Source organism: Pelodiscus sinensis, chromosome 6 (genome assembly GCF_049634645.1).
Source record: "Pelodiscus sinensis isolate JC-2024 chromosome 6, ASM4963464v1, whole genome shotgun sequence".
Classification (NCBI taxonomy): domain Eukaryota; kingdom Metazoa; phylum Chordata; order Testudines; family Trionychidae; genus Pelodiscus; species Pelodiscus sinensis.
In genome coordinates this window covers 83,992,689-84,017,624 of record NC_134716.1, presented here as the reverse complement: position 1 = coordinate 84,017,624, position 24,936 = coordinate 83,992,689, and the positions used below count along the sequence as shown (strand labels likewise).

The 24,936-nt window shown below is 40.8% G+C and overlaps 1 protein-coding gene across 2 annotated transcripts in view; it reads left to right on the top strand.

Annotated features, from left to right (window-relative positions):
* Positions 1-24,408, top strand: part of GFM2 (GTP dependent ribosome recycling factor mitochondrial 2) — a 34,101-nt gene extending 9,693 nt beyond the window's left edge. For both annotated transcript variants that reach the window (XM_075932265.1, XM_014574162.3), the window contains 15 exons: positions 2,173-2,261; positions 5,607-5,695; positions 5,982-6,042; positions 6,272-6,457; positions 9,461-9,541; positions 10,162-10,310; positions 11,548-11,688; positions 11,772-11,871; positions 12,286-12,475; positions 16,020-16,096; positions 17,958-18,096; positions 18,254-18,439; positions 21,180-21,295; positions 22,586-22,768; positions 23,177-24,408. In XM_075932265.1, the coding sequence (XP_075788380.1) occupies positions 2,173-2,261; positions 5,607-5,695; positions 5,982-6,042; positions 6,272-6,457; positions 9,461-9,541; positions 10,162-10,310; positions 11,548-11,688; positions 11,772-11,871; positions 12,286-12,475; positions 16,020-16,096; positions 17,958-18,096; positions 18,254-18,439; positions 21,180-21,295; positions 22,586-22,768; positions 23,177-23,305 (1,916 nt within the window). In that variant the 3' untranslated portion in view covers positions 23,306-24,408. The remainder of the gene's footprint in view (positions 1-2,172; positions 2,262-5,606; positions 5,696-5,981; positions 6,043-6,271; positions 6,458-9,460; positions 9,542-10,161; positions 10,311-11,547; positions 11,689-11,771; positions 11,872-12,285; positions 12,476-16,019; positions 16,097-17,957; positions 18,097-18,253; positions 18,440-21,179; positions 21,296-22,585; positions 22,769-23,176) is intronic.
* The last annotated feature ends 528 nt before the right edge of the window (positions 24,409-24,936 follow it).

Here is a 24,936-nt window from a genome sequence, read left to right as displayed (position 1 = left end):
TCCAGGGGCATTTTTTTAATTTGGGTCCAACAGTTCTTTTCTCCTTCCTCCACCTCTCCCTGCCCCCAGTTTTAGTCCTCTTGTTTTCAAGTATCTTTTTGGGTGGGGAGATGGAGGAGAAGCAAACTGAAGACCTTGGTTGTTTTCCACTCTCCCTTTATATAAGATTTCCATAAGGCAGGAAACCTTTGTTTGATTCCCCCACCTCCCAGTAGAATGGTTCAGTCCAAGATGGAGGTTAGCATCAGGTGACCAGCGGTATGTCTACACAACAACATTATTTCAAAATAACTTAGTCCACGACTACACAGCAAACAGTTATTTCTAAATGATGTTGAAATACTGTCAAGCTGGAGGACTTCTTACTCCAAATCTTATAACCCTCATTGTGCGAGGAGTAAGGGAAGTCAGAGGAAGAGTGCTCTATTTTGAAATAAGTGCTGTGTAGACGCTCCCAATTTCAAAATAAGCTGTTTCGAAATAAGATATGCAGTTGACACAGCTCAATTTGCTTAGCTTATTTCGCGTTAAGCCCTGCTCTAAAGACACACCCCGGGTTACCTGACTCTGTAGCATCATAATGCCAAGAGTCTGTGGCAGTGTGGAGCGTTCACAGGAAGGCCAACCCTTTTTCACAGTCCATTGTTACTGATGGGCCATCAGCTGTCTGGTTTTTCTATTGTTCTTCTGGAAGTGTTAGCAGAAGGTGTCACCCAAAGTTACATAGTTGAAATATAAATAGTACATAACTGATATTCCTAACTTTGGACACAAAAATGATGCATGCATGCAAACAGGATAATCATATTCAGTAAATCAGACCTTTCTAACGATACCTTACTTGAGTTATCTCAATACATTGCATTTAGATCAAGCATATTTTCATAAAGAATATGGAATGTCATGGTGTCTAGTAAGTTCTACATGGTTACACCTACGTCTGCTGCTGTTCAGTATTTTCATTAATGACTTGGATAATGGAATTGGGAGTGTTCTTATAAAATTTGTGGATGTTACCAAGCTGAGAGGATTGCAAGCACAGTAGAGGACAGGATTAGAGTTCAAAACAACTTTGACAAACTGAAGAATTCATCTGAAATCAGCAAGATGTAAGACAAGTACAAAGTACTATATGTACAAAGGGAAAAGCTCAAATGTACAACACAAAATGGGAAATAATTTGCAAGGCAGTAGTACTGCTGAATAGGACCTGGGTGGATCACAAATTGAATATAAGCCAATGGTGTGACACACTTGCAAAAAAAAAAAAGTTGTAATATTCTGGGGTGAATTAACAGGAAGGCCATGCAAGACTGGAGGTAATTGTCTTGCTCTACTTATTGTTGGTCAGGCATTAGCTAGAATATTGTGCCTAGTTTTGATTGCCACACTTCAAAGAAAGATGTGGATAAATTGGAGAGCGGCAAGGAGACAGACACAAAAATGATAAGAGGTTCAGAAAACCTGGTTTACAAGGAAAGGTAATTAATTCTGGGTGTGATTACAATGGAGAAAAGAAGACTGAGGGAGGGACCTGATAACATTCTTCAGATAAGTATAGGGCTGTTATAAACAAAAGATGATGATCAATTGTTTTCCATGAAGGTAGGCAAAAATAAGCTATATGCTTAATCTGCAACAAGTGATATTTAAGTTAGATATAAGTGAAAAATTAACTATAATCAGGGCTCGCCAAGCTGCGGCGAACCCCACTCGTCAGCCGTGCAGTTCAGCACGCTGCTCATGTGCAGACCGCACTGCGTGTGCGCTGATCATGCTGCGGCTCCGTGCCAGGCTATAATCTACTCACCCATGGCAAGTAGATTACCTAGATTGTCGAGCCCTGACTATAATGATAGGTAAATACTAAAATAGATTACCAGAGGAGGTTTAGGAATCCCCATCATTAGAGGTTTTTAAGAACAGTTTAGAAAAATACCTTTATGGAGAAGTCTTAGGTGTACTTTGTTCAGTGACTTCTAACGGTCCTTTCCAGACGTATTTTTCTATGATTCTGTAGTGTAATGTATGCATGTGAGCCGATAACACTTGATATGAGCATTTTTATAAACTTAAAGAATTGTTACCATTCTGACAGAGTGAAAAATGTTATATGTAATATACTGCTTTTACCTGTTTGAATAATGTTACAGCATTTTGTAAATCATTTAGGTCATGTGGATTTTACAGTGGAAGTTGAACGTTCCCTGAGAGTGCTGGATGGTGCAGTAGCTGTGTTTGATGCTTCAGCTGGTGTGGAGGTAAAATTACTCTGAAGATTGTGCCACATGTAATGTTTTTAAATCGGCTGAGGTAGCTTCCTCTAACACCCTGTTCTGTGTTCTTGTGTTTATGCTCTGATGGATGCAGTCAATCAAAATTTGGTTTCAGAAAGCCAGTCACTTAAATTGAGATGTGATTCCATGTGGAAATTATGACTTTTCTGTGGTATTGAGAACTTTCTTGCTCCTGATGGCAGCAAAAATAAATGTGTTCCATGTTGGTACTTTGTAAGAAATACAGAGCTCGTTAAGATGTTTTGACTAGCTTCATCTGTGGGAAGAAATAAATAGGTGTTAATATTCTTACATAAAATGTAATTGTAGAGAATTATTTTAATTCTCTGCCAAAATGCTGTTTCTCCAAGTCACTCTTGGAGTGTCTAGTGTGACCATTAGATCAGAGTCCAGAAGCCTGGTGGACAGGCCTGAATTTGATTTTTCCTTGTGGCACTACATGGCCACGTCTACACTGTGCAGAAGATTGATGCCCCAGAGATCAATCTTCTGGTATTCATTTTAGCTGATCAAGTCTGGACCCATAAATCAAATGCTGAAGGCAGCACCGTATGGTGTTTGGTACTCCTCATTTTGTGAGGAGTAGGGGAGGCCTACGGGAGCATTTGCTCCTGTTGTGACCTGCTGAGAGGATGGTGAAGAAATGTGATTTAAGATACATTGACTCCAGCTACGTAATTAATGTAGCAGGAATTGCTTATCTTATTTTGACCTTTCTCAGTAGCTTAGACCAAGCCTATGTACTGCTATGATGGAGAAGCTTTTTTTTTTTTTTTTTAAGCTAAGAGTTCTCCTATTACATGGAATACAGGTATTAACTTCCCATGTGTGTTAAGAGACTAGACTTCTATATTTCAATTATTTCTAATATACCAGATTTAATTTGCTTTAATAAAAAATATTAGAAATGCCCAGCAATGTGCAAGTTGCATTGATTGCTGTAGTTGTGCTTGCCCAATTGCAATAAAAATCAGTGGCCCATCTGTAGCTATACTTTATGTGCACTTCACCACTGTGTTAGCAATATGTATAGTGTATATACTTACTAGGTTTTTATTCTTTAAGGCAGTGGTTCTCCAAGTGCGGTGAACTCAGCCCACCTCCTTGCAGTGAGGAGCCCGTTCTCCCGCTTGAGACTCATGGTTGCTACGCAGCTGCAACAACAGCTCCAGCTTTTGGCTTGAAGGGAGGGGAGATAGAGGAGGTGAAAGAAGCCCCAACCTTCCCGACCAGACCTGTCTTGCGGAGCTTGATCTGCCTCTCTCTGCGATCTGGGTCTGGCAGGGAAGGTCAGGGCTTCCTTCACCTCCCCCAGCTCAATCCTCCAATCTGAAGCTGTTTTTGCATTCTTGCGGCTGTGCAGGCTGCTAGGCTATAGCACCAGCACCGGCTTCCCACTCAGAAGACGCATGGTGGGGAGTGTGGTGTGGCAAGGTGTAGGGCCAGGGCAGCCTGGTGAGTGGAGCAGGCAGCAGCATGGAGCTGAACGTGGGACCCTGTGCCGAGATGCTGCAGGTGACCAAGGAGGCCTTCCACGGCAGCAACTTCAAACTGGCAGCTGAGATCTATAACTCACAGCTAGCTGAGCTGCCACAACCTGAGCTGGGCCTCTGCCTGCGCCGGGGAGGGGAAGTGTTGTACACCGTCCAGTTGGCCTGCTTGTTCCCTGAGGAGCTGCGGGAGCTGGCTGAAAGCCTGGCATCCTGCCTTGCCAGCTGCCCTGAAGGGGTGGGTGAGGTGTTGGGCAACCCTGCCTGCTGCTACCCACTGGTGCTGCTCAGCTGCCTTCTGTGTCAGCAGCTGTAGTGCAAGCTGGTGACCCTGCACTATGGCCACCCCTGCTGCACGGAGCTCAGCGACTGTAACTGCTGCCATAGGCCCCGATGCGCTGCCACTGACACACCCAGCCCCTGGATCAGCATGGTGCTAGGTGATCTGCCAGAGCTTGTGTCACTCGAGTGGCAGCGTGGGCACCCCGCTGCATTGAAGAGGAGGGGGGCTGAGCTCCCCCCCCCCCCCCCCCACCCTGCTGAGGAGAACTGCAGCACGGTGATGTGCTGTCCAGAGGCTTTTCTTGCTGCTCCCATTAACCTGCCAATGGGAGCGCTGGGGGAAGGCAGTGTTTGGGAGCAACGGGGACCACCCCTCCATGCGCAGAATTATGCACCCAATACCCCCCACTCATCCCCTCTCCTTCCACCAAGACCCCACACCCGAGCTTGCTCCTACCCTTGTCTTGCACCTTCCCTTGCCCTGCACCTCCCCACTGTCCAGACACCCAATTCCCAGCCTGCTTCTGCACCCTCCCTCCCACCCAGACCTTGAACCCTCACCCCCTCCTGCATCCCACCTCTTGCCCAGATCCTGTACCCCATCCCTATCCCACTTGCTGGCAGCCCTGTCCCACACACTGAACCTCTCATTTTTGTCCCCACCCCAGAGCCTAAGAGGGTCCACAAAATCCATTAACTCTGAAACCCCAGAAAAGTAAATCTGGCCTATGGGAAGCCCTGAACCTAGTCTTCCCTGTCTCTTCTTTTCCCCTTGCCTGAGGCTGGAGTGCCAGAGTAGTGAGGTGTTTCAGTTGGGGGCAACATCAGTGAGGGTTGGGGCTTTTTGGAGGGTTGTTTTTTGTTTGTTTCTCACTTGTATGGTCCCCAGTGGACTTTTCTGTGAGTCAGTCGCCCCACATAAAGGTCCCCCACCCCTATCATTCATAAAGAAAACATTGAAACCTTTTGTTTGGACATAAATTCATATTTTACTTTATTTAGAATTAAATTTGATAAACTAACCTGAGAAATTGAAACACTTAATCTGTTTAATAATTTAAATTAAACCAGTCTCCCTCACTGTAGCACTAGCAAAATAGCTTGGGCGTAATTATGTAATTAACGGTGAGTTTCAATTAACAACAGGTGATCCGTGGATAGGTTTGCATTGAGCCCAGGTAGTCCATGGCCCAAAAAGTTTGACAACTATGGCTTTAAGGAGTCCCTCACAACACTTAGATTTTCTTCCTCATTTTGTCTCTGTCAACCCTTAGGCCTCAATTTGGAGCACAGTCTTCCATCTTTGAGAAGTCTAGATGGGACCAGGCTCATTTTGGAGCCCATCAATGCTGTAGTTTAACATGTGAGGGAGCAGTGGCTGAGCAGTTCAATTCAGAACCTACATATGCTGAACTCGCTGTCTTTCCAAGCACTGGAGCAAGAGTTTGAGATGAGAAAATGAATCTGGGTTTTGAATATCAGTGTATTGCCATTCAGCCACCAGGACAAGCCTTTTGATGGTTTCATTTTGCTTTAGGCACAGACTCTCACGGTGTGGAGACAAGCAGACAAGCATCATATACCACGGATTTGTTATTTAAATAAGATGGACAAAAATGGGGCAAGGTACAGAGACCACTTTATTTATATTTATTTAGAAATATGAAGCACATGACAGGTGGCTGGCTTGGGAGGCTATTTCTAATTATAATGAAGTGGCACATTTTATGAAGTAGAGTTGCAAATACAGTGAGGGTGGTAAGCACAAAATTATAATGCTAAACCTTTTTCAATATATATATATATTTTTAAACTGAAGAACTTATTTTGCAGTAAATAAGATTAAACTGATGTATATCATTAGAATTGGGTCATTCTTCTTTTTAACATCTGGTATTGTTTTTTAATATAGTTTTACCTATGCTGTTGACAGCATCAAGCAAAAGTTGAAGACAAAACCTTTGCTTTTACAGGTAAACTAAGAAATGTAATGTTAATTATTTTAAACTTTATTGTATTGTTTTATTTGCTGTGTTTTATATAAAACAATTATAAATACATGCACACCATGGAGGTAGCTTATAAATAACAATTTAGTGCTCATTATTTTCAGTGTTAATAATTTTATTGTTAAATCTGTATGGCAAGTTTTATCTTCATACTAGTGTTTCTTAATTGTGTAATTTTCCTTTCTCTTTGCAGTTGCCAATTGGTGAGGCCAAAGCCTTTAAGGGACTAGTTGATGTAGTGACCATGGAACAAATTATTTGGCACCCCACTTCTAATCTGGATGATGGAAAGGTTTTTGAGCAAAAACCCTTGATGGAAACCACTCACCCAGAATTGTTCAAGGAAGTCAAAGATACAAGAAATGCCTTAATAGAACAAGTAAAGTTTCTAAAGTAAATATGTAAAGTACTTAAAATATATTTACTTTTAAATTACTCTGAATATCTACGCTGCTTTCCTTGCATCACGAGATTTCAAGGCATTTCGCGAACATTAATAAATAACACCCTCAAACCTACTGAAACCGAAGATGGTGACAAAACTGTCACTAACTTGAGTGTAAGCAGAAGTGATCACTTTAGTCTCCTATGTGACAAAAAGAGGAACAATCCCTATTTTACGATCACATAGGAATGACAAAACTGAAGTGAAGAAAGAGCTTCGCTAAGCTCATGCAGGAAGACCAGGACAGAGCTGAGATTAGAAGAACCTATATGCCCTAATTCCTAGTTCTTTGGGTTAGTCCTTCACTTACGCAGATAGTAATTTTTAGAATCTTTTCTGCACTACTGTGCTATGAAGACTAGATAAAAGATTAATTTATATCTACATAAAAACACAGGTGATATGGTTGGCTCAGTTTAAGTTGATACTTTTTGGGCCCAGAGAATAAATATCAGTGTTTTCTTCTAGCTTTATATTCTATGACTCTGACATTTTAAACAGGACAAAAACTCTGTGAATAATGTGTTCAAAGAATGTTTCCTGAGCTATGATTTTGATGTCCCACACTGTTCCAAATAAACTAATGAATTGTAATACAGGAATAGCTGTATCTAAATGATTTTGCTGTATTCCATTGAGGTTTATTCTTTCAAAATGTGGGGGTTTGCATTGCTGTTAGCTCTTATGATATTTACAAGAGCATTTATTGTTAAGTGCAGAATAAGCAAACTAATGGATAATTTTATAATTTCAAATATTTGTACTTATGCAAGTTAAAATTGTGGTATAATCTGACTTGTAGGAAAAAGGCCTTCAGCCATGCATTTGTAGTATCACACAACGGGATAGGTAGAGTGACATTGATCACTTCACTTAGAGAAATTTGAAAATGCTCAAACTGAGGTATGGGAGATTTGTTTTACTTTCCTTACAAAGTCACACCAAAAAGGTTATTTAACCACCCAGTTTCTCAGATTTTCCACTTGTAAAATGGATAGTAGTGCTTCACTACTTTCAAAGGACTTTCATTGCTATGCTCTATAAAAGGTGCTACATAAGGGCAGAGTGTTTTGTTTATTTACTGGTTCTTCTCAAAAGCTGTATATAAGACTTGATAGACCAGTGATGTTGTTTGATGATTGGATAACTTTGTATTTCTAAAATGTTTTGCTATCCTTCATTTTCCATGAGTGAGAGCTGTCCACTCAGTACTAATCTATAATTTAATAATTGGAACACAGATCTGGTAAAAAACATGTAGCCTTTTCCTTTCATTTTATATATTCAGCTAAAACATATAAAATATATTACTTTTCATGTTTTCTGTTTTAGCTGATCAGTGTCACTGTTAGCTAGAGGGAACATAATCCTTTACAAGTGTGAAACATTTATTCTAATTGAGCCCTTCAGAGCTGTCACTGTTGATTGGAATTTTTTAGTCTGAGAGGTGATGGACTTGTATTGTCTATGCATCTGAGATGTTGTCCAGCAACTTTAGACGAGCCTGTAGTTTCCCCTTTCTTTCTTTTAAGACACTTTTTTCCCCCATTGAGTCTCTTTTTCTCCACTGTGGATTCATTCCCCAGACAATCCCCTGAAATCACAGGTAGATTCCTAAAGTAGCTAAAAGGAACTGAAAAAGTTTATTATACCTAATGGTTGGGACTTGGTAGGGAGTGCATATTGGCAAGCTGGTCATTTTAGCATTTAATGTGTTTTATTATTTCAACATTTTCTTTCTTCATAATGAAGTGCATTGCTTTGGCCTACTCATTTAATTTGGTAGCATATGAAAGTATCTTTTGTTATAAACTAGAGATCACAACAGCTAATCAGCTAATTTTGTTATAAATTAGGGATGGCTAACCAGTAAGCCATCACTTATTGGTTAATGGTCCCAGTTAACCGCAACAACTACCTTCCCTCACATACTCTGCATTTAAAACTTGGATCGGGTGGCTGGATCAGTCCCATTCCTCCAGTCGGAGTTTTAAATGAAGAGCACACGGGAGCCTCCTGCCGCCCCATGCTGCTGCCTTTGTATCAGAGGCAGTAGTGTGGGGCAGCAGGGGGCTCCCTGGGAGTAGCACCAGGAGCACGCTGGCTGTCAGCCCTGCCCCTGGGGTGGAGAAGCATTGAGTAAACACGTAACTACTAAGAAATTTAGCAGTTACACGATTATTGAAATAACCAATTTCTAACAACCTTGTTAATTTATAACAGATTCTGTAACCTAAGAAGGAAACATTTGTTTTAACTAGGGATTTAAAAGAGTAGTAGAATAATCAACTACCAGATAAGCGTAGGCTCTGCGCCTGGCTCTTACTACATTTAAACTTCAGAGCCCCAGCGGGGGTAGCGAGCGCATTCCCCTCCCCCATCAACTAATTGGGTTGTCGATGGAAATTCTCTTGACTATTTGATTAGCTGATTAATCACAATTTAACATCCCTAGTTTTAACAATGTATTTAAAACCTAAATTTTCTAAGATTAAAATCGTTTTTATTCAAGTTCAGCTTCTCAGTAACTCATTTAATCTCTTCACTCAAGCTCATCTGAAGAAGTGGATTTTGCTCATGATATGTGTGTGTGTGTGTGTGTGTGTGTATATATATATATATATATATATATATATATATATATATATATATATATATATATATACACATACATATTTGTGTTAGTCTCTCAGGTGCCACAGGGCTACTCATTGTTTTTAAAGTTATAGACTAAAAGGGCTACCTCTGAGTAATTTCATCAATTCTGCATCTTGTTATAATACATTTAAATTACATTTGCTAGACTTGGAATTCCTAATCTCTAATGTTTGCAAAAACATCATTCTGCATTAGTTTTCTGGTCCAAATAGCTAGTGGCAATGAGACAATAGTACAATATTATAGTCGCAGATAATGTAGAAATATTCTCTCTTGCAGGTTGCAGATCTAGATGATGAATTTGCGGAGCTGGTTCTAGGAGATTTTAGTGAAAATTTTGACTTACTTCCACCTGATAAGGTAGTTTTTTACTGTCCAGTTACTATATATTTTTACCGGCTGTCATTTTGATTATGAACAACAGAAAAAAATATATAGTGTGTGTGATGCAGGGAGTATGCATTCTATATTGACCAGTGCTAAAAAAAAAAAAAAAAGATTTAAGCTTCAGACATAAGCTACTGTAACCAGCTCTAGGTTATAAGAAGTGTCCTCATAAGATTTGCTTCCCCAGGTAGTTTCCTTTTTGTTCTAGTACCAAAACATTAAGCCAATTTAGATGATGCTTTAAGTGCTGTAAATTGAATAAGCTGTATTATGTGCAGACTGTATAATTTTTCAAAAGCGTCTAGTGGTATATCTATATTAAAAAAGACTCATGGCATCAAGTTTCTGAGTCCAGACCCTGAGACTCAATAAGTGGGGATGATTTTTGTCCACCAAGAAACTACCTGATTTATAATCTACAGTTATAAATTATAGGCATGGTTCTGTGAGGAAAAGCTCTTAATTCAAATCAGTGGAAAGCCTATATATGGATGACTTCTGGACTTGTGCTTTAGTTTTTCTCACTGCTTCCTTAGTATTAATTTTTAAAGGCTAAATACGTGACTTGAACATACACTTCTCTCCTTTTGCAGTTACAGTCTGCAGTACGTAGAGTAACGCTGGCTCAGAAAGCAGTACCCGTGTTCTGTGGAAGTGCATTGAAGAATAAAGGAGTCCAGCCTTTACTGGATGCTATTACTATGTATTTACCAGCACCTAACGAGCGTTCCTATGATTTTCTGTAAGTATAATGAAAAGACTAAGTAATTTAACTGTTTGGGAAGATGAATTGGTAAAATTGCAAAGAGAAAATGTAGAATTGTTTGTGATTTTCAAAATCACAAGTATTTACTGTAGGTTTTTATCCAGTAGGAATGCTATTTTATGCAGAGAATAAGATTTGTAGTCTATACCCATGTACTGAAGCTACTTGGCTAGTACTATCCAAAATGTCTGTGTGTATTTTTGACTGCAAAACCAGGTGTTTTTACAGTTGTACACCGCCTTTCATCTGTGGATCCAGATGTTTTCCAAGGAGGGTAAATATTGTCCATTTTTTTTTAGGTGTGGGAACTGAGACACCAAGAGACTAGGTGTATTGCCAAGGTTACTCAGTGTGTTAGCAATGAAGGCGAAAATACTGTCTCTTACCTTTGTAGTTGTCTAATTGCTGTTACCCATTTAAAAAAAGGGGGGGGGGGGGAGTAGGCCAGCTTTTTACTATGTTTGTCAGAGTGAACTGTTGCTTTTTCAAGGCTTAGTGCATTTGGAAACCATACATGTGAATTATTATTTCATGGTTTTGCGGGCTTGATGCTTTTGAACTGGTGCATTCTTGTTAATAGGAGCAATCATTGGCTAGGCACTATTATAGAATAACCCGAGGTACTCCAAGGCCTTGTCTATACTAACCCCCACTGTAGATATACTTCAGTTATGCAAATAGTGTAGCTGAAGTCAACACATTGCAGCGTCTTGCGTGTGGTAAGGTTGGTGGGGGCTGGCTACTTTTCTGGTTGAATACTGACATTGACTGGAGAGAGCTTGGAGATCAGTTGATCACGTCTAAACAGACACCATAAAATGACGGCCAGTGGATCTATCATTGTAGTAGAGACAAGCCTCAAGACAACTTCCTGCAGAGCACAAAGGCCTTGCATGAGCCCTCTTCTGTTACTTTTTTGAGGTGAAATAAAGATCTGACCACCATAAACCTGCAAAGCCCAATAGTTAACATCTCTGATATCCACTGATTTACATATTTTAGCACAACTATTTTTAATTGAATAAATTTACATGGTAAATAAAAATTCCTGCCTCTGAGTTAATAGCTACAAATACCAAACACATGATATCTTAAATTAGTGGAAATACAGCTAACACTGGAGTTAAGATGTCATGTGTTGGGTTTTTTTGGTTTCATTTTTTATTAGTGAGTTGTATGACATTGCTCTTCTGATTTGTTGTTTGTTTTACAGGCCATGGTACAAAGATGATTTGTGCGCCCTGGCATTTAAAGTTCTTCATGATAAACAACGTGGGCCATTAGTTTTTATACGCATTTACTCAGGCACAGTGAAACCACAGTCAGCTGTATATAACATCAACAAAAATTGCACGTGAGTAGGAGCAAGAAAAGATGTTAATTGATGCATGGGTATTTGCATTTGAGTAGTAGATAACATGAATCATTCATTTGCAGAGAAAGAATGAGTCGCCTTCTGCTGCCTTTTGCTGACCAGCAAATAGAAATACCTTCTCTAATGGCTGGCAATATTGCCCTTACTGTTGGGCTAAAACAGGTAAAGGAAGATGTTTGATTTTTCAAGAGAGTTTATTTGAAAAGTTAGTTACCCCAAGTATGAAATACAATATCATGTTTTCTTTTTGTTTCAAATATTTTTAGATTTGACTGTTATAAAATATTTAAATTAACTTAATTTTAATTATTAATTTTTAATAAATGTAGTTCTGTTTCCTCAGTTTTCTGTATATGTCTATTTCCATGCCAAAGTGATTGTATTTTTAAAATATTAAAAACTTAGCTAATGCTGAATCAACAGCCATGTAATTAGAGTTTCTGATGATCTTCTGATTTTGGTTTATATGTAATTATGCAAAGCGAACCTATAATAACGACTTAGTTTTTATTATAAAGAGCGTACAAAACAATTATTTGCAGACAACCTGATGTATCAGTTGTTGGTGTACTTTAGAGTGCCACTGGAGATACCATAGTGTCATCAAAGGCTTCTGCTGTGGCTGCAGCCCGTCGAGCTGGAAGAGAAGTTGGGAGAAAACCTGACAGTGAAAGTGAAGTAGACAACCTTGTATTGGCTGGTGTAGAGATCCCTGAGCCAGTTTTCTTTTGTACAATAGAACCACCTTCGATGGCCAAACAGCCAGGTACAACACCGCTACTAAAGCATTTTCAGAGCTATGCTATACTAGACCCTTGATCTATGAACGTGCATGCAATTCAATTTCATCAACTGTATGCATGTCTCAGTAATACATTAAGGCCCTTGATGGTCTTTTGTGAGTGCTAAATTCTATAAGTTGAGTGCGCTTTGCTACTGTTCTTTTTGCAATTTTTTTGCCACCTCTAAATATTAGAGGAGCAGTTCTTAAACTTTAGCAACCTGAGGACCTCCAAGTTCTCCCACTCTGTCCTGTCCCCTTCCCTGAGGTTACATCCCCCCACCTGTTTTCTGAGGCCCCGCCCTCCCTCGCTTTCCCTCACCATACTTCACTTTCATCAGCCTGCGATGAGGCTGGGGGTGCGCTAGGAGGAGTGGGGGAGACTCAGAAACCTCCTTCTCCCTCTCCCCAGCCAGGAGCTGCAATGACATTGCTTTTCACTTCTGGGAACATTTCAGAGCCAAGGTTCCCACTTTTTCCTGTCCTTCCCAGTTCCTCTTTCATGTCTCAGGGAAACTCTCAGATTCTCCTGGAGTGCCTTCAATGACCCCCAGGAGCCCACAGACCACACTTCAAGACATTCTGGATTAGATGATTTATTCTTACCTCATTTAGGAGGAGGAGAAAGCTGCATTTTTGTATTCCGTTGTCCATTGCTACTTACACAGTTAGCTTTGGCCTCTTGCTGACAGACCCTCTTTTCTGTCTCCTTAGTCCAACAGAGCCTAGATTTGTTTGCTATCGGAACTTGAAGTATTTCTGTCTGGTCTCCTGAATTCTTCGGGAGTTGGAGGGAAGGGGTGCACAATGATTGAGTGGATTGTCTGGATATTGACCATTTGATTGCAGGATTTTTCCAAAGATTGTAAAGTGCATAAACAAGCCCAAACTATTGGTTTGTTACTTTATTTGAAGATTTATCCAACGTTGTTTGGGTCCTTAACTCAATACATTTTTGTTTTTCTTAATTTAAATTAGGGATGTAAGCAACTAGTTGACTATTTGATAAGTAAAAGCTTATTGGATAGTCAACCAGTCCCTCGACTAGTTGCTTCCCCCCACCCCTTGCTGCCTCTATTGGAGCCAGCAAGTGGGGGGAGCAGGAGCCAGTGCTGGCGGGGAGCTGGCTTAAAAGCCGATTCCTCCCAGCACTGTCTCCAGGGGAGACAGTGGAGTAGCGGGAAATGGGCATGAGCCAGGAATCATCTAATTCATGGCTCATGTCTAGTCCCAGACACGCCTCTGCCTTTTAAATGTATTATTGGCTCTTAATAAATTTTAAAAGGTTAAAGCACAGCAGGAGGGACCAGTGCGAGCCGGGACAGCTGATTCCCGGCTCACACAGGGCCCCTTCCCCCTGCAGCTCCCAGCTTATCGACTAGTTGATGGAAAATCCATTGACTAGTGGATTAGTTGATTAAACTAAATTTAATATTGCTAATTTAAATCATTGCTGTGGGGTGGGACTGGAGGTGAGGGGTGTTGGGTCTATAGGTTGTCCTAGTGCTTTTTTTGTAAAAAAGGTGCTGGTACTCCAGGGGAAAAGTTGTTGAGCTCTGGCTGGAGGTGCTGGTACTGCGTACTGGGCAGTACCATCAAAAAAAAGCACTGGGTTGCTCTGGGGAGAGAGCCCCAGCCCTCTCTCACTGAAACAACTTGGGGCCAATTGAGAAGCACTTGTCCATGGCCCCTGCAGCTTCAGTGGGCACAGTCAGGGAGGGATGCATGTCCCCCAGCTGGGGCAGATCCAGGTTCATCTGCTCCCTGTGCTCCCCTGCTAGAGTGAGGAATGCAACAAACAGTGCACTTTTCCCTTGCTCCCTGATGAAGGGGAACAGCCAGCAATGTTCCCATACAAATTTGATTGCTGGGGGGGAGGTTCAGCTTTCTCTTTCCTCCTGCTCCTCCTCCCCTGCTGGGCAGTCTTGGATTGGGGAGTGTACCTCCAGCTAGTCCCTTTCACCTACCTTAGTGATTCAGTCTCTTTTCTGTATGATTTTCTGAGAAGCAATTCCATTCCAGGCACATCCCATTGTCTTGGCACAACCAAACCCTGACCTTGCTTTAAGTTAGGATAAGAGGCAGCTGCATACCAAATTTAGTGGTCGTAGCTCTTGCCTTTCGGAGGAGTTCTTGAATAGACAGATGGACGGGGACATAGACTCAAATATATAGTAGGTTTTTGGAGCTGCAGTTTTCTAGTAGTTAGAGCAAAGGTTGGGGACTTAGTTTGTTTTGAACTCCACAGCTGACTTTCATTGAAACCAGAGGCAAATCATGCTTCAATTTATGATGGGGAAACTGGATATTTTCCTATTTTGATAAAGTGCTTTCAGATGAGCTGAGAGAGTGCCAAATATTACTTGGACAAAAGGCATTTTGAAACTAGTACATCAGTTACTTTTATTACACTTTGTCTAGCTCAAGAACCCATTACTTGGAAATGAGGCAAACTGTGGTTCTATACTTTTCTTGTAAAGGCTGCCTTGGTATGGTTATACTTTGTGCATGGAGTAAAGAAAACAACTTCTTCAGTTACCAGAGACTTTATCTAGAATCAGATGCCACAGATAACTGGAAATAATCTGATATTGAGAGTTATCTCTAGCACTCTACCATATTTATGGCCATGAAAAGCGTGTCATGGGCCATAAAATCTGGTCCACACTCCCCTTCCCTCCCCCAGATGAATTCTGATCTTGTGTGCTTTTACCCTGTACTATACAGACTTCACAGGGGAGACCTGCATTTCTGACATTGGAGGCCCTGATCCAAAAGGGAATTGCAGGGTTGTTGAAAGGTTATTAGAGAGATTGTGGTATTGTCACCCTTCTAGTTCTGAAGGCAGTGCAGTGGCCAGGGAGCAGTGGCTGTTAGCTGGGCTCTGGGTGGATGCCCAGCCAGCAGCAATATAGAAGTAAGGGTGGCAGTAACCTAGCATACCACCCTTACTTCTGCACTGCTGCCTTCATAGCTGGGCAGCCAGAGAATGGCAGTTGCTGACTCAGGGCCCAGCTCTGCAGGAAGCAGCACAGAATTAAGGGTGTGTGTCAATATCATACATCTTTACTTTTGCGCCGCTGTTGGCTGTGGGTTTGTTTTGGATCCTGGCCAGCTTCCCAGCTCTGAAGACAGCGCCATGGTCAGCAGCAGCACCAAAGTAAGAGTAGCTCTACCGCAACCCCCCCTCCCGAATAAATTTGTGACTCTCCCCAAAACTTCTGTTTGGTCAGGATCCCTAAAATTATAACCCCATACAAATTTCAGATGTAAGTAGCTGAAACCATGAAATTCATAATTAAAAAAAAATCCTATCACCAAAATGCACCTTAAATTTGGTGGGGCCCTAATTATCTGTGACTAGAGTTGATTTCTAGTGTCTGAATTTTATCGTCAAAATCTTTTTTTGTAGAACCTCATAATACCACTGATTCCAACTAAGGATAGAATCTGATCCTATGGGTGAACATTTTAGTCACAAATTACTAATATATTTTCATATATGGCAATATTTGATATTTATACACAGACTTGAATAATGCCTTGAACTCCCTTCAGCGTGAAGATCCAAGTTTGAAAGTGAAGATCGATCCTGACACTGGACAAGTAAGATTTGCTGATACGTTGTTGACTTAAGTTTCCTAATTCCTGTAGTTATAAGCAGTTATTTTAGTGTTCTGAGATCTTTGGTGAAAGGCACTATTGTTCACATTATAAATGTAATAAATATTGTGTTAGATTAGACCAAAATTAAACCTATAACCATGACCCATGGAGGGAGTGAGATTGTAATCTTGCCTTCCTTGCTTATGTTCTCTAAATAACGTATCTTTTATCAGTCTTTTTTTTCCTCCTCTCAGCTCTATAAGCAAGTTCAAATGATGTTTAAATTGCAAAACTAATATAGTGTGGTCTTGTTTTTTTAAGTAGCATCAGCAATAATAACCATCTCCACTTAAGTATTTTTTTCTGCTAAATCATTGGTCACCAACCAGTAGATTGGGATCTACTGGTAGATCTTGGAGCCTCTGACAGGTGACCCTGACTGGTTTGGCCAGGAAGCTATCAAGCGCTGGCACTTCAGTTGCCCCTCCACCCACTGTCCTGCTGCTCCTGCCCTCTGCCTTGAAGCTGCCCCCTGGGAGCTTCCTGCGCAGGCTGTGGGAGAGAGAGGAGGGGAGTGTTGATGTCAGAATGTCCCTCTTCCCCCCGCTCCTGTACTCCCATCTCCACATAGAGAGAAGGGGATGGGAGGAGCTTGGCAATGCAAATCTCTGTCACTCTCACACTGTGTCTGTCATTCTCACAAACACACACTGTTCTTCACTCTCATCTCCCAACCCAACACATACGTGGGGGGTGTGTTACTACTTTTACTGCTTGCAAAGTGGGTTATTTTTGGTTTTTGACTGGTCTGTGCATTTCATCATTTTCACTTCTCTCTTACACTTACATTTAATTCTTTGAGTAGTGAGTTCTAAAATGCCCAACCTGTCATGGCAGGAGTCATCCCATTATCCCTAATTGCTGCTCTTGGAAGTGGCTGGCATGTCCCTGCAGCCCCTGAGAGAAGCAGAACTGGGGGTTTCCACATGCTGTCCTTGCATGCAAACACCACTCCTGCAGCTCTCACTGATCAAAACGGGGAACTGTGGCCAGTAGAAGCTGTGGGCTCAGTTCCTGTAGATGAGAGGCAGCACATGGAGCCATTGCTGAACATACCAGCTGCTTTCAGGAGTGGTGCAGGGCCAAGGCAGAAGTAAGCCTGCCTTAATCCCACTGCTCCACCACTTGGAAGCTGTCTCAGTGAAATGGTGCCCAGCCAAAGCCTGCTTCCTGAATCCTGCCCTGGACCTCGACCTCCTCCTACACCCAACCTCCTGCCTCAGAAGTGAGTCCTCCTGCACCCAATTCCTTCCCAGAGCTTGCACCCTGAAATCCCCCCTGAAGCACAATCCCCCACCCTGGGCTAAGCCTGGAGCCTTTCCCACACTCCAGACTCCTTGATCCAAGACCAGAGCCTGCACCCCTACCCCAGCCTGGTAAAAGTGAGGGAGAATGGGAGAGGAAGGGGGATGGAGTGAGCAGGGTGAGGCCTCGGAGAAGAGATAGGGCAGGGTCTCAAAGAAGGGTCAGGAAGGAAGTGGGGCAAGGGTATTTGGGTTTGAGGTAGATCTTACATTGCACTTATATTGAAAAAGTGATCTTGTGGTTAAAGGTTGGAGACCACCGTGCTAGATCATCTGAAATGGTGCTTCCTAATGGTTGTTTTGGTTTCACTTGTAATATCTGGGCTTTTTATAGAATTTCTAAAACATTTAGAAAATATGAACAGTACAATACTTGCAAGCCAATTCCTAGCGTAAATAGTGCATCCCAAAAGCTCCCCATCTGTGTCTGCAGTAACCATGAGTGCAAGTGTTCACTTTTCTCACTTAATTTATTTGTAATTCACTTCTTTAACTAGACTATTCTCTGTGGCATGGGAGAGCTCCACATTGAGATTATTCATGACCGAATCAAACGGGAATATGGCATTGAGACCTATCTAGGACCTCTTCAGATAGCGTATAGAGAAACCATCCTAAACTCAGTCCAAGCCACAGGTAAAATGAGAGAAGAGAGAGACACTAATTTTCTGTCCTTTTACCTTGTTTACTTATTTTTAAATGGTCTTCTAATGATGTGAATAGTTAACGTTACTTTTAAATGGAGTGTGGAACTTATAAATTTTCTCAGATATGTGCTTCACCTTCCTTACAGATACCTTGGACAGAACAATAGGAGATAAACGGCATATGGTCTCCATACAGCTGGGAGTAAAACCCTGGGTAGGAGAGAGATCGTTAATAACACCACTCATTGAATATACTGACAGTTTCATTGAACCACTTGAAAAAGACATTAAAGAAGCTATAGAAAATGGAATTAATTATTCATATCTTCAAGGTAAAAAACCATTATGACACTAACATTTTTGTGTGTATTTGAATAAAATAGTGCGAGTGCTATTAGGAAGGCTAAGATTTTGTCATATTTTTAGTAGAAGTCAGGGACAGGTCACAGGCAATAAACAAAAATTCATGGAAGTCTGTGACCTGTCCCTGACTTCTACTAAAATATCCCTGACAAAATGTGGAGAGGAGGGATTAATATCTATAGCTGCTGAGGCTCTGGAGTCATTCCTCCACCCCGCACTTGTGGCTGGGAGCTGCAGGGTCCCCCTGCTGCTTCGTATCTGGGAGCTGCAAGGGGGCTACCAGCTGGCAGCTTGGCTGAAGTGGAAAATGTTAGAGTCTCTGGAAGTCACGAATTGCATGGACCTCCATGACATAATTGTAGCCTTAGCCGCTAGCAAGAAGGGCTTCATTATAGCCCCAAAACTAAAATGCATTATGATAGCACTATTAAAATGATGGGTACAAAAGCAAATTTTCAGAATCCGTTCAGCTTCTACAGTATGTGCTGAATACCCTTTCACTCAGATGCTGGAGGGAATTTGGCACATTTTTAAAACCTCACTTTTTTCCTTCCTCTTGGATACCTTGATATTGAACCTCACTTGGATTTGATTCCATATCCAGTATGTATTATTCTTATGACATCCATAAACAATGGTAGTGTAATGGAAATGACATAAGGTAGGAGGCAATAATGAAAATGCATGTTATCTGGCTTGTTTTAAGATGCTCTCTGAAGGTATCAAATAAAAAGCTTTGCCTTACTGCACAATATAGACCTTTTTAAAAAGAAAATATTAAATTGACCTTCTATATAACTTCATTCTGTAGTTGCAATGCTGGTTGATGTTTGTCACCATCTCCCTGAAGTTAACAGAAATCTGAGTCTTCGAAAACCTCCTTGGCCAGCACATAAATGCCTTGAGGTTTCAGTCACTTTCCCTGTACTGCTAAGATGCTTGGCTCAGAACATGATGGAAAACACAAAGCAGGATATGGAGTGAAAGAGCTGCATGAGCTAGAAGGGAAATTAAGAAATAATGAGAAATTGAGTGTAGCAGTAGTAATACAAAAGAGAGCAGAGCACAAATTCAAAGAAAGTGAGAGAGTTAATGTAGACTGAGTCACTGATTCAGATCTAGCCATTGCCCAGATAGCAATCAAGTGAGTACCTTCAAACGATATTCACCTGAAGTCCAAATACAGATAGAGCATCAAGTTAGTCAGACATATTGTACTGATTGATTATTGGTATTCTGTTTTTATTTAACATCTTTTGACATCACAACTATTCTCTTATGGTGTAAGTTAATAACATGGCCATATTGCTCTTTGCTATAGTAAAATCCATGGGAAGATGGAACAGTAAGGGAAGAAAAAAGCTTGAGGGAAATATTGTGTAGCTCCCCTGTAATATTCTGACGCTATCAGGAGGTCAGGGTTTGCTCTCCAGTCCTGCTATATGTGTCACAAACAGGTCTCTGACAGTCTCAGGCATACATCCCCTCAATTAAATGTGAATTGCAGAAAAGATGATCTGATCATAATATCTCTCTTTTGGAAAACATATGGGAGTGCTAGCCTGTGTATTTGTGGTGTGATGAGGTAGGATAGGATGAGGGGGGGTTTCCCCAGGCCCCGTCCTCACCAGATATGGGCCTCTGCCTACTGTATTGTACAGATCCATGTTCTGCTAAGGAGGCTTTTTAGGATTTGGGTGCCATGGAGGCAGTTGACCTCACTCCAGGAGGGTTGCAATCTATATTTGGATCAGGTAATCAACACCTGCCTTTTGTTATAACAATTAATGAAGAAAACTCCTATTTTTGACTAAAGATGTAATGAAATTCATGTTAATCATAATTAAATGGTCTTTCTTCCTATGAAGACTTTTAGCAGTTAAGCCTATTCTGAAAAGGATCGCTTTTTAATTCTATGGGTACGTCTAGACTACGTGCCTCTGTCGCCAGAGGCATGTAGATTAGGCTACCAGACATAGGAAAATGAAGCAGCGATTTAAATAATTGCCGCTTCATTTAAATTTACATGGCTGCCGCGCTGAGCCGACAAACAGCTGATCAGCTGTTTGTCGGCTCCGCGCGAAAGTCTGGACGCGTGGGTGTCGACATCAAAGGTATTTGTCGACCACCCAGGTATGCCTCCTGGGATGAGGTATACCTGGGTGGTCAACAAATACCTTTGATGTTGCCACCCGCGCGTCCAGACTATCGCGCTGAGCCGACAAACAGCTGATCAGCTGTTTGTCGGCTCAGCGCAGCAGCCGTGTAAATTTAAATGAAGCGGCAATTATTTAAATCGCTGCTTCATTTTCCTATGTCTGGTAGCCTAATCTACATGCCTCTGGCGACAGAGGCATGTAGTCTAGACGTACCCTATGAGTAATGTATAGAAACAAAATAGACTAATGCATTCCAGGAACATCATAAACATCATTCTGACAAATGTTGCTTATAATACTGTTGACCAAGAATGAAAGATGATAAATCACAACTTTACATTATGATTTGACTATCTGCGCCTTTTGGCAGAGTTGGACAATGATAAACTGATTCTTGGAGCAAGGAATAATACAAGTAACCCTACTACCTAAATAGGCCAGAAGGAATGTCGGATCCTTCAGGTTAATCCAAAAATATATTTTCCATAACTTAATATTAAAATCAACATGAAATGCTGAAATGCTAACACGTTGGTTTTTGTTTGTCTAGGACCACTCCTGGGGTTCCCAGTTCAGGATGTAGTAGTGACCTTGTATTCCATGACTGCACACTCTGAAACTTCCCTGCCAATGATTTCTGCTTGTGTTTCTCGTTGTATGCAAAAGGTATATTTTCTTGGCATGTTACAAAATCAGAATTGCTTTTCAAAAGATAAGAAAGATTCTAGTACAGCGTATGAATTAGTATTTGCCTTATGCTCTTCTTGGCTGTCTTTAGTGGCATGTACCATTTGCCAGCTTTGGGTATAGCAATATACTCAGTTTTGTCACCTGAAAAATGAGTGTTATGGGCTTGGCAATGGATTCTCAGTAAATTGGCTCTAGTGCTTAACTGAGTGAGCTATTGGAATGTAAAACATGCTTGCCTGTAGTTACAGTATTAGTAGGGTTTTTTTCCCAAGCTATTTTAAATACCTATAGAAGCACTGCATAAAACTGTATAGTTGGTTGGAATTAAATACGTTTCTTAACATCCCCTCTGCCATCACCCTTTTCCCCCAGATTATTGTGGATTTCACTGTGCAAATATGCACGTAAGTTTTTGGCACTGATTTTTTTTTTTCATGTGGCTGTTTTGGGGTTGCATTAGAGATTCAGTGTAATATATATGTCTTGTATGGAGTGAAGTCAGTTGTATTCCTAGCTTAACTGAGCTCCTCTATGGTCTATATTTTTCCCTTTCAAAAATTCTCTTGTCCTTTTTAGCCTTGATCTCATGTGTTAATCTTCTAACGTATTCCTCATCTTGTTTTAGTTTTTTTTTTTTTTTTTTTTTAAAGGGTATGTATGCATACACGCGTATCGACATGGCATAGGTTCGCTTTTTCTCTGCTCTCATACCCTTCATAGGAGCATGTGCCCTTGAATGTTGGGAGTATGAAACAGAAGTTAGGATTTTATAGCCCTAAAACTATTTAATCAGTTAACCAGTTAAATGTTATGTTTAACAAGTTAATTGCTTACATGGAGATGGACAGAGGCTGCTCCAGTCAGGCTGAAATGCCCCCTGCCTGCAGTTTGGTGGGCTGCTCTGGCCAGGCCAGGCCGTCACTTACCAGGCGATGCTTACCAGTTAACCATTCACATCCCTAGTATGGATGTTTACGCTCAAATGCCTAACTGTTTAACTGATAAGTGGATTCTTATTGGTTAATAGTGTTGATTACACTCAGTGAAGCTTCTTCACTGGGAGACGAGCAGGGAGCCCCTCCTTTATATTGGAGAGCCTGCAGCATGGCTAACTTTGTAACCACTGAGATTTTCAGCAGTTAGTTACCCTAATACACGATTTTTAACATCCCAAATCCCTCGTTAGTTTCATTATATAATCCACACTATAGAAGAATTACATCTTAAAAGGAGGAGTAATGGTAATTTATTTCTTCTCTATTTTAGGCTTTGAAGAAAGCCAGTAAACAACTGCTGGAACCCCTAATGAATCTGGAAATTACAGTGAGTGAAGATCATCTCACTGCAGTGCTTGGTGATCTTGCACAGAGGAGAGGCAGCATACAGGAAATCCAAAGTCGGCAAGATAACAAAGTAGTGGTTGCAGCTGTTCCACTAGCAGAAATGATGGTATGTGGTCATGTTAATGGTGAAAGCAAAGTAAAAAATGTGCCTGCCCTTTTCTGATTCTTCTTGATATTTATAATTTTTCACATGATGAAGTTAGGAACCGATACTTCTAATTTTGCTGAAGGAATCAAAAACCTCTCTGGAGATACAGTGTGGTTCATATATGCTGACCCAACACTTGTTCATTTGATATTGGGAATATGGATATTTCATTTTAGACACCAAGTGAGAGAGTGCATTTATTAAAAATACGTATTTTTCTAGTGATAGTCTTTCTCCAGCTGAATCACTCTCTAGTAAACTAAACCATGGCAGAAAACTTTCTTCATCTCTACCCAAACATAAATTGATTGATTATGGTATACCTATATACTTATAAATATGGTTGTTGGGTTTTTTTTGGTTTAGGGCTACTCAACAGTTCTGCGCTCTTTAACATCAGGCTCAGCAACTTTTACTTTGGAACTTGCCAGCTACCAAGCCATGAACATTCAGGAGCAAAATGTGCTGCTTCAGAAGAAAAGTGGATTGGTGTGATCACTTGACTCCATAGGAGAACATTAAAGATCAGATTCATGCTTAGAAAATATATGGGAAACTATTTGCCAGGTTTTGGTGTACGTTGTTAGTGCTGTCTTAAAGTAACTTGCTTTGACTGTCCAGTGGAAGTGGCAAAGAAGTGTTGTGAGATCCTGGAATTGCCTGGTTTGCATGGAGGCAGTTACAGGCGCTAACTGGAATGGACTGTTTTGATATGCACCATATTCTGTACTGTACTTCACATGCCCTAACAGTCAGAGCCGCTATCTTCCTGGAAGATAGCATTTCAAATCCTCCACAAGGAACAATGATGCCTCTTTCTGTGAAAGTGAGCACTACATGCAACTTGATGAATCATATCAGAACTGTTTCACTTAAAGTATGTAGGAAAATTAGTTTTTAAAATGTTACATTTACTCAGATGTGAAATATTAACTGTTAGTCAGTGTCTTCTATTGATCTAGCTTCAACTGAACAATGAAAGCTGCTACTCTCATTAAAGGGTTTTAAGCTGAACAAACAAGAATTACTTGCCTTAATGTTGGAATGTTTTATGAAACAGTAGCACAGACACAAGGTGAGTGGCCCTGTGTAAGTTTGTCTTTCACCAGCAGAAGTTGGTCCAATGTTGCTTCACCCACCTTCTGTTTCTAATATGCTGGGACCAGTATAGTTATAACAAACTGTAGATCAGGCATCATTGTTAAACTACTGAAACACATTTAGATAAAGATAGAGTGCGGAATATTTTATGTAAGACAAACTCCTTTGCTGGAAAGGGAGAAGTGTTGGTTATGTGCAAAATCTTTCCACAAGACCTGGGCCTCACTGTGAGCTTATTCAAAGGAAAAATTCTTTTTGCTGCTAGCATTGTGTAGAAGTGCAAAGTCCAGCTTATATGAATCTATGACCCTTAACTAAACAAATGATTTTAGGGTAATGTATATCATAGCCAGTCAGCTCTGGATCAGTACTTGGCTACCTGAAATTTAGTCTTAATCCATAGGTTGCAAAGTACAGGAATATGTGAGGTAGTAGCTTGTATTGTTAGCATACTTTACAGCTGTAACAAATTAAATGATTTATCAAATGTGTCTTCAGATCCCTTCTTGTCAAAAAGTATATCAATAACTTGCCTTAAGTGGTAAACTCAAAATAAGCTATGCTAATTGCTTATTTTGACTTTTGGCACTGTCTATACAGCAGTTATTTCAAAATAGAGTTTATTCCTCATACAGTGAAGGTTATAGGAGTTGGAGTAAGAAGCCCGTTGTTTTGAATTTATTCTGAAATAATGCTGCTGTGTACACATAGCCTTAAGCTCTGAGCCTCTAGGCATCATGTTCTGTTGTCCTTTACTGCCTAATGTTGAATGGTCTTCTAGTCATCTTGTTAGGATTGTCATGCTCAAGGCTTATAGAATGAATTCCTGTTGACAGAATGGATAGTGAAGAATTCCTGTTGACAGCTTTATGGATAGTGATATCTAGATTGGGTGCTAGTAGCTGCTATTTTGAATTATGCATATTCAATAAGAATAAAACCTGCTTGGTGCATCATAACTACACCGCCCATTAAGCGCGTTACAGCCAGTCCCTGAGTTACGAACGCGATCCGTGCTTATGAAC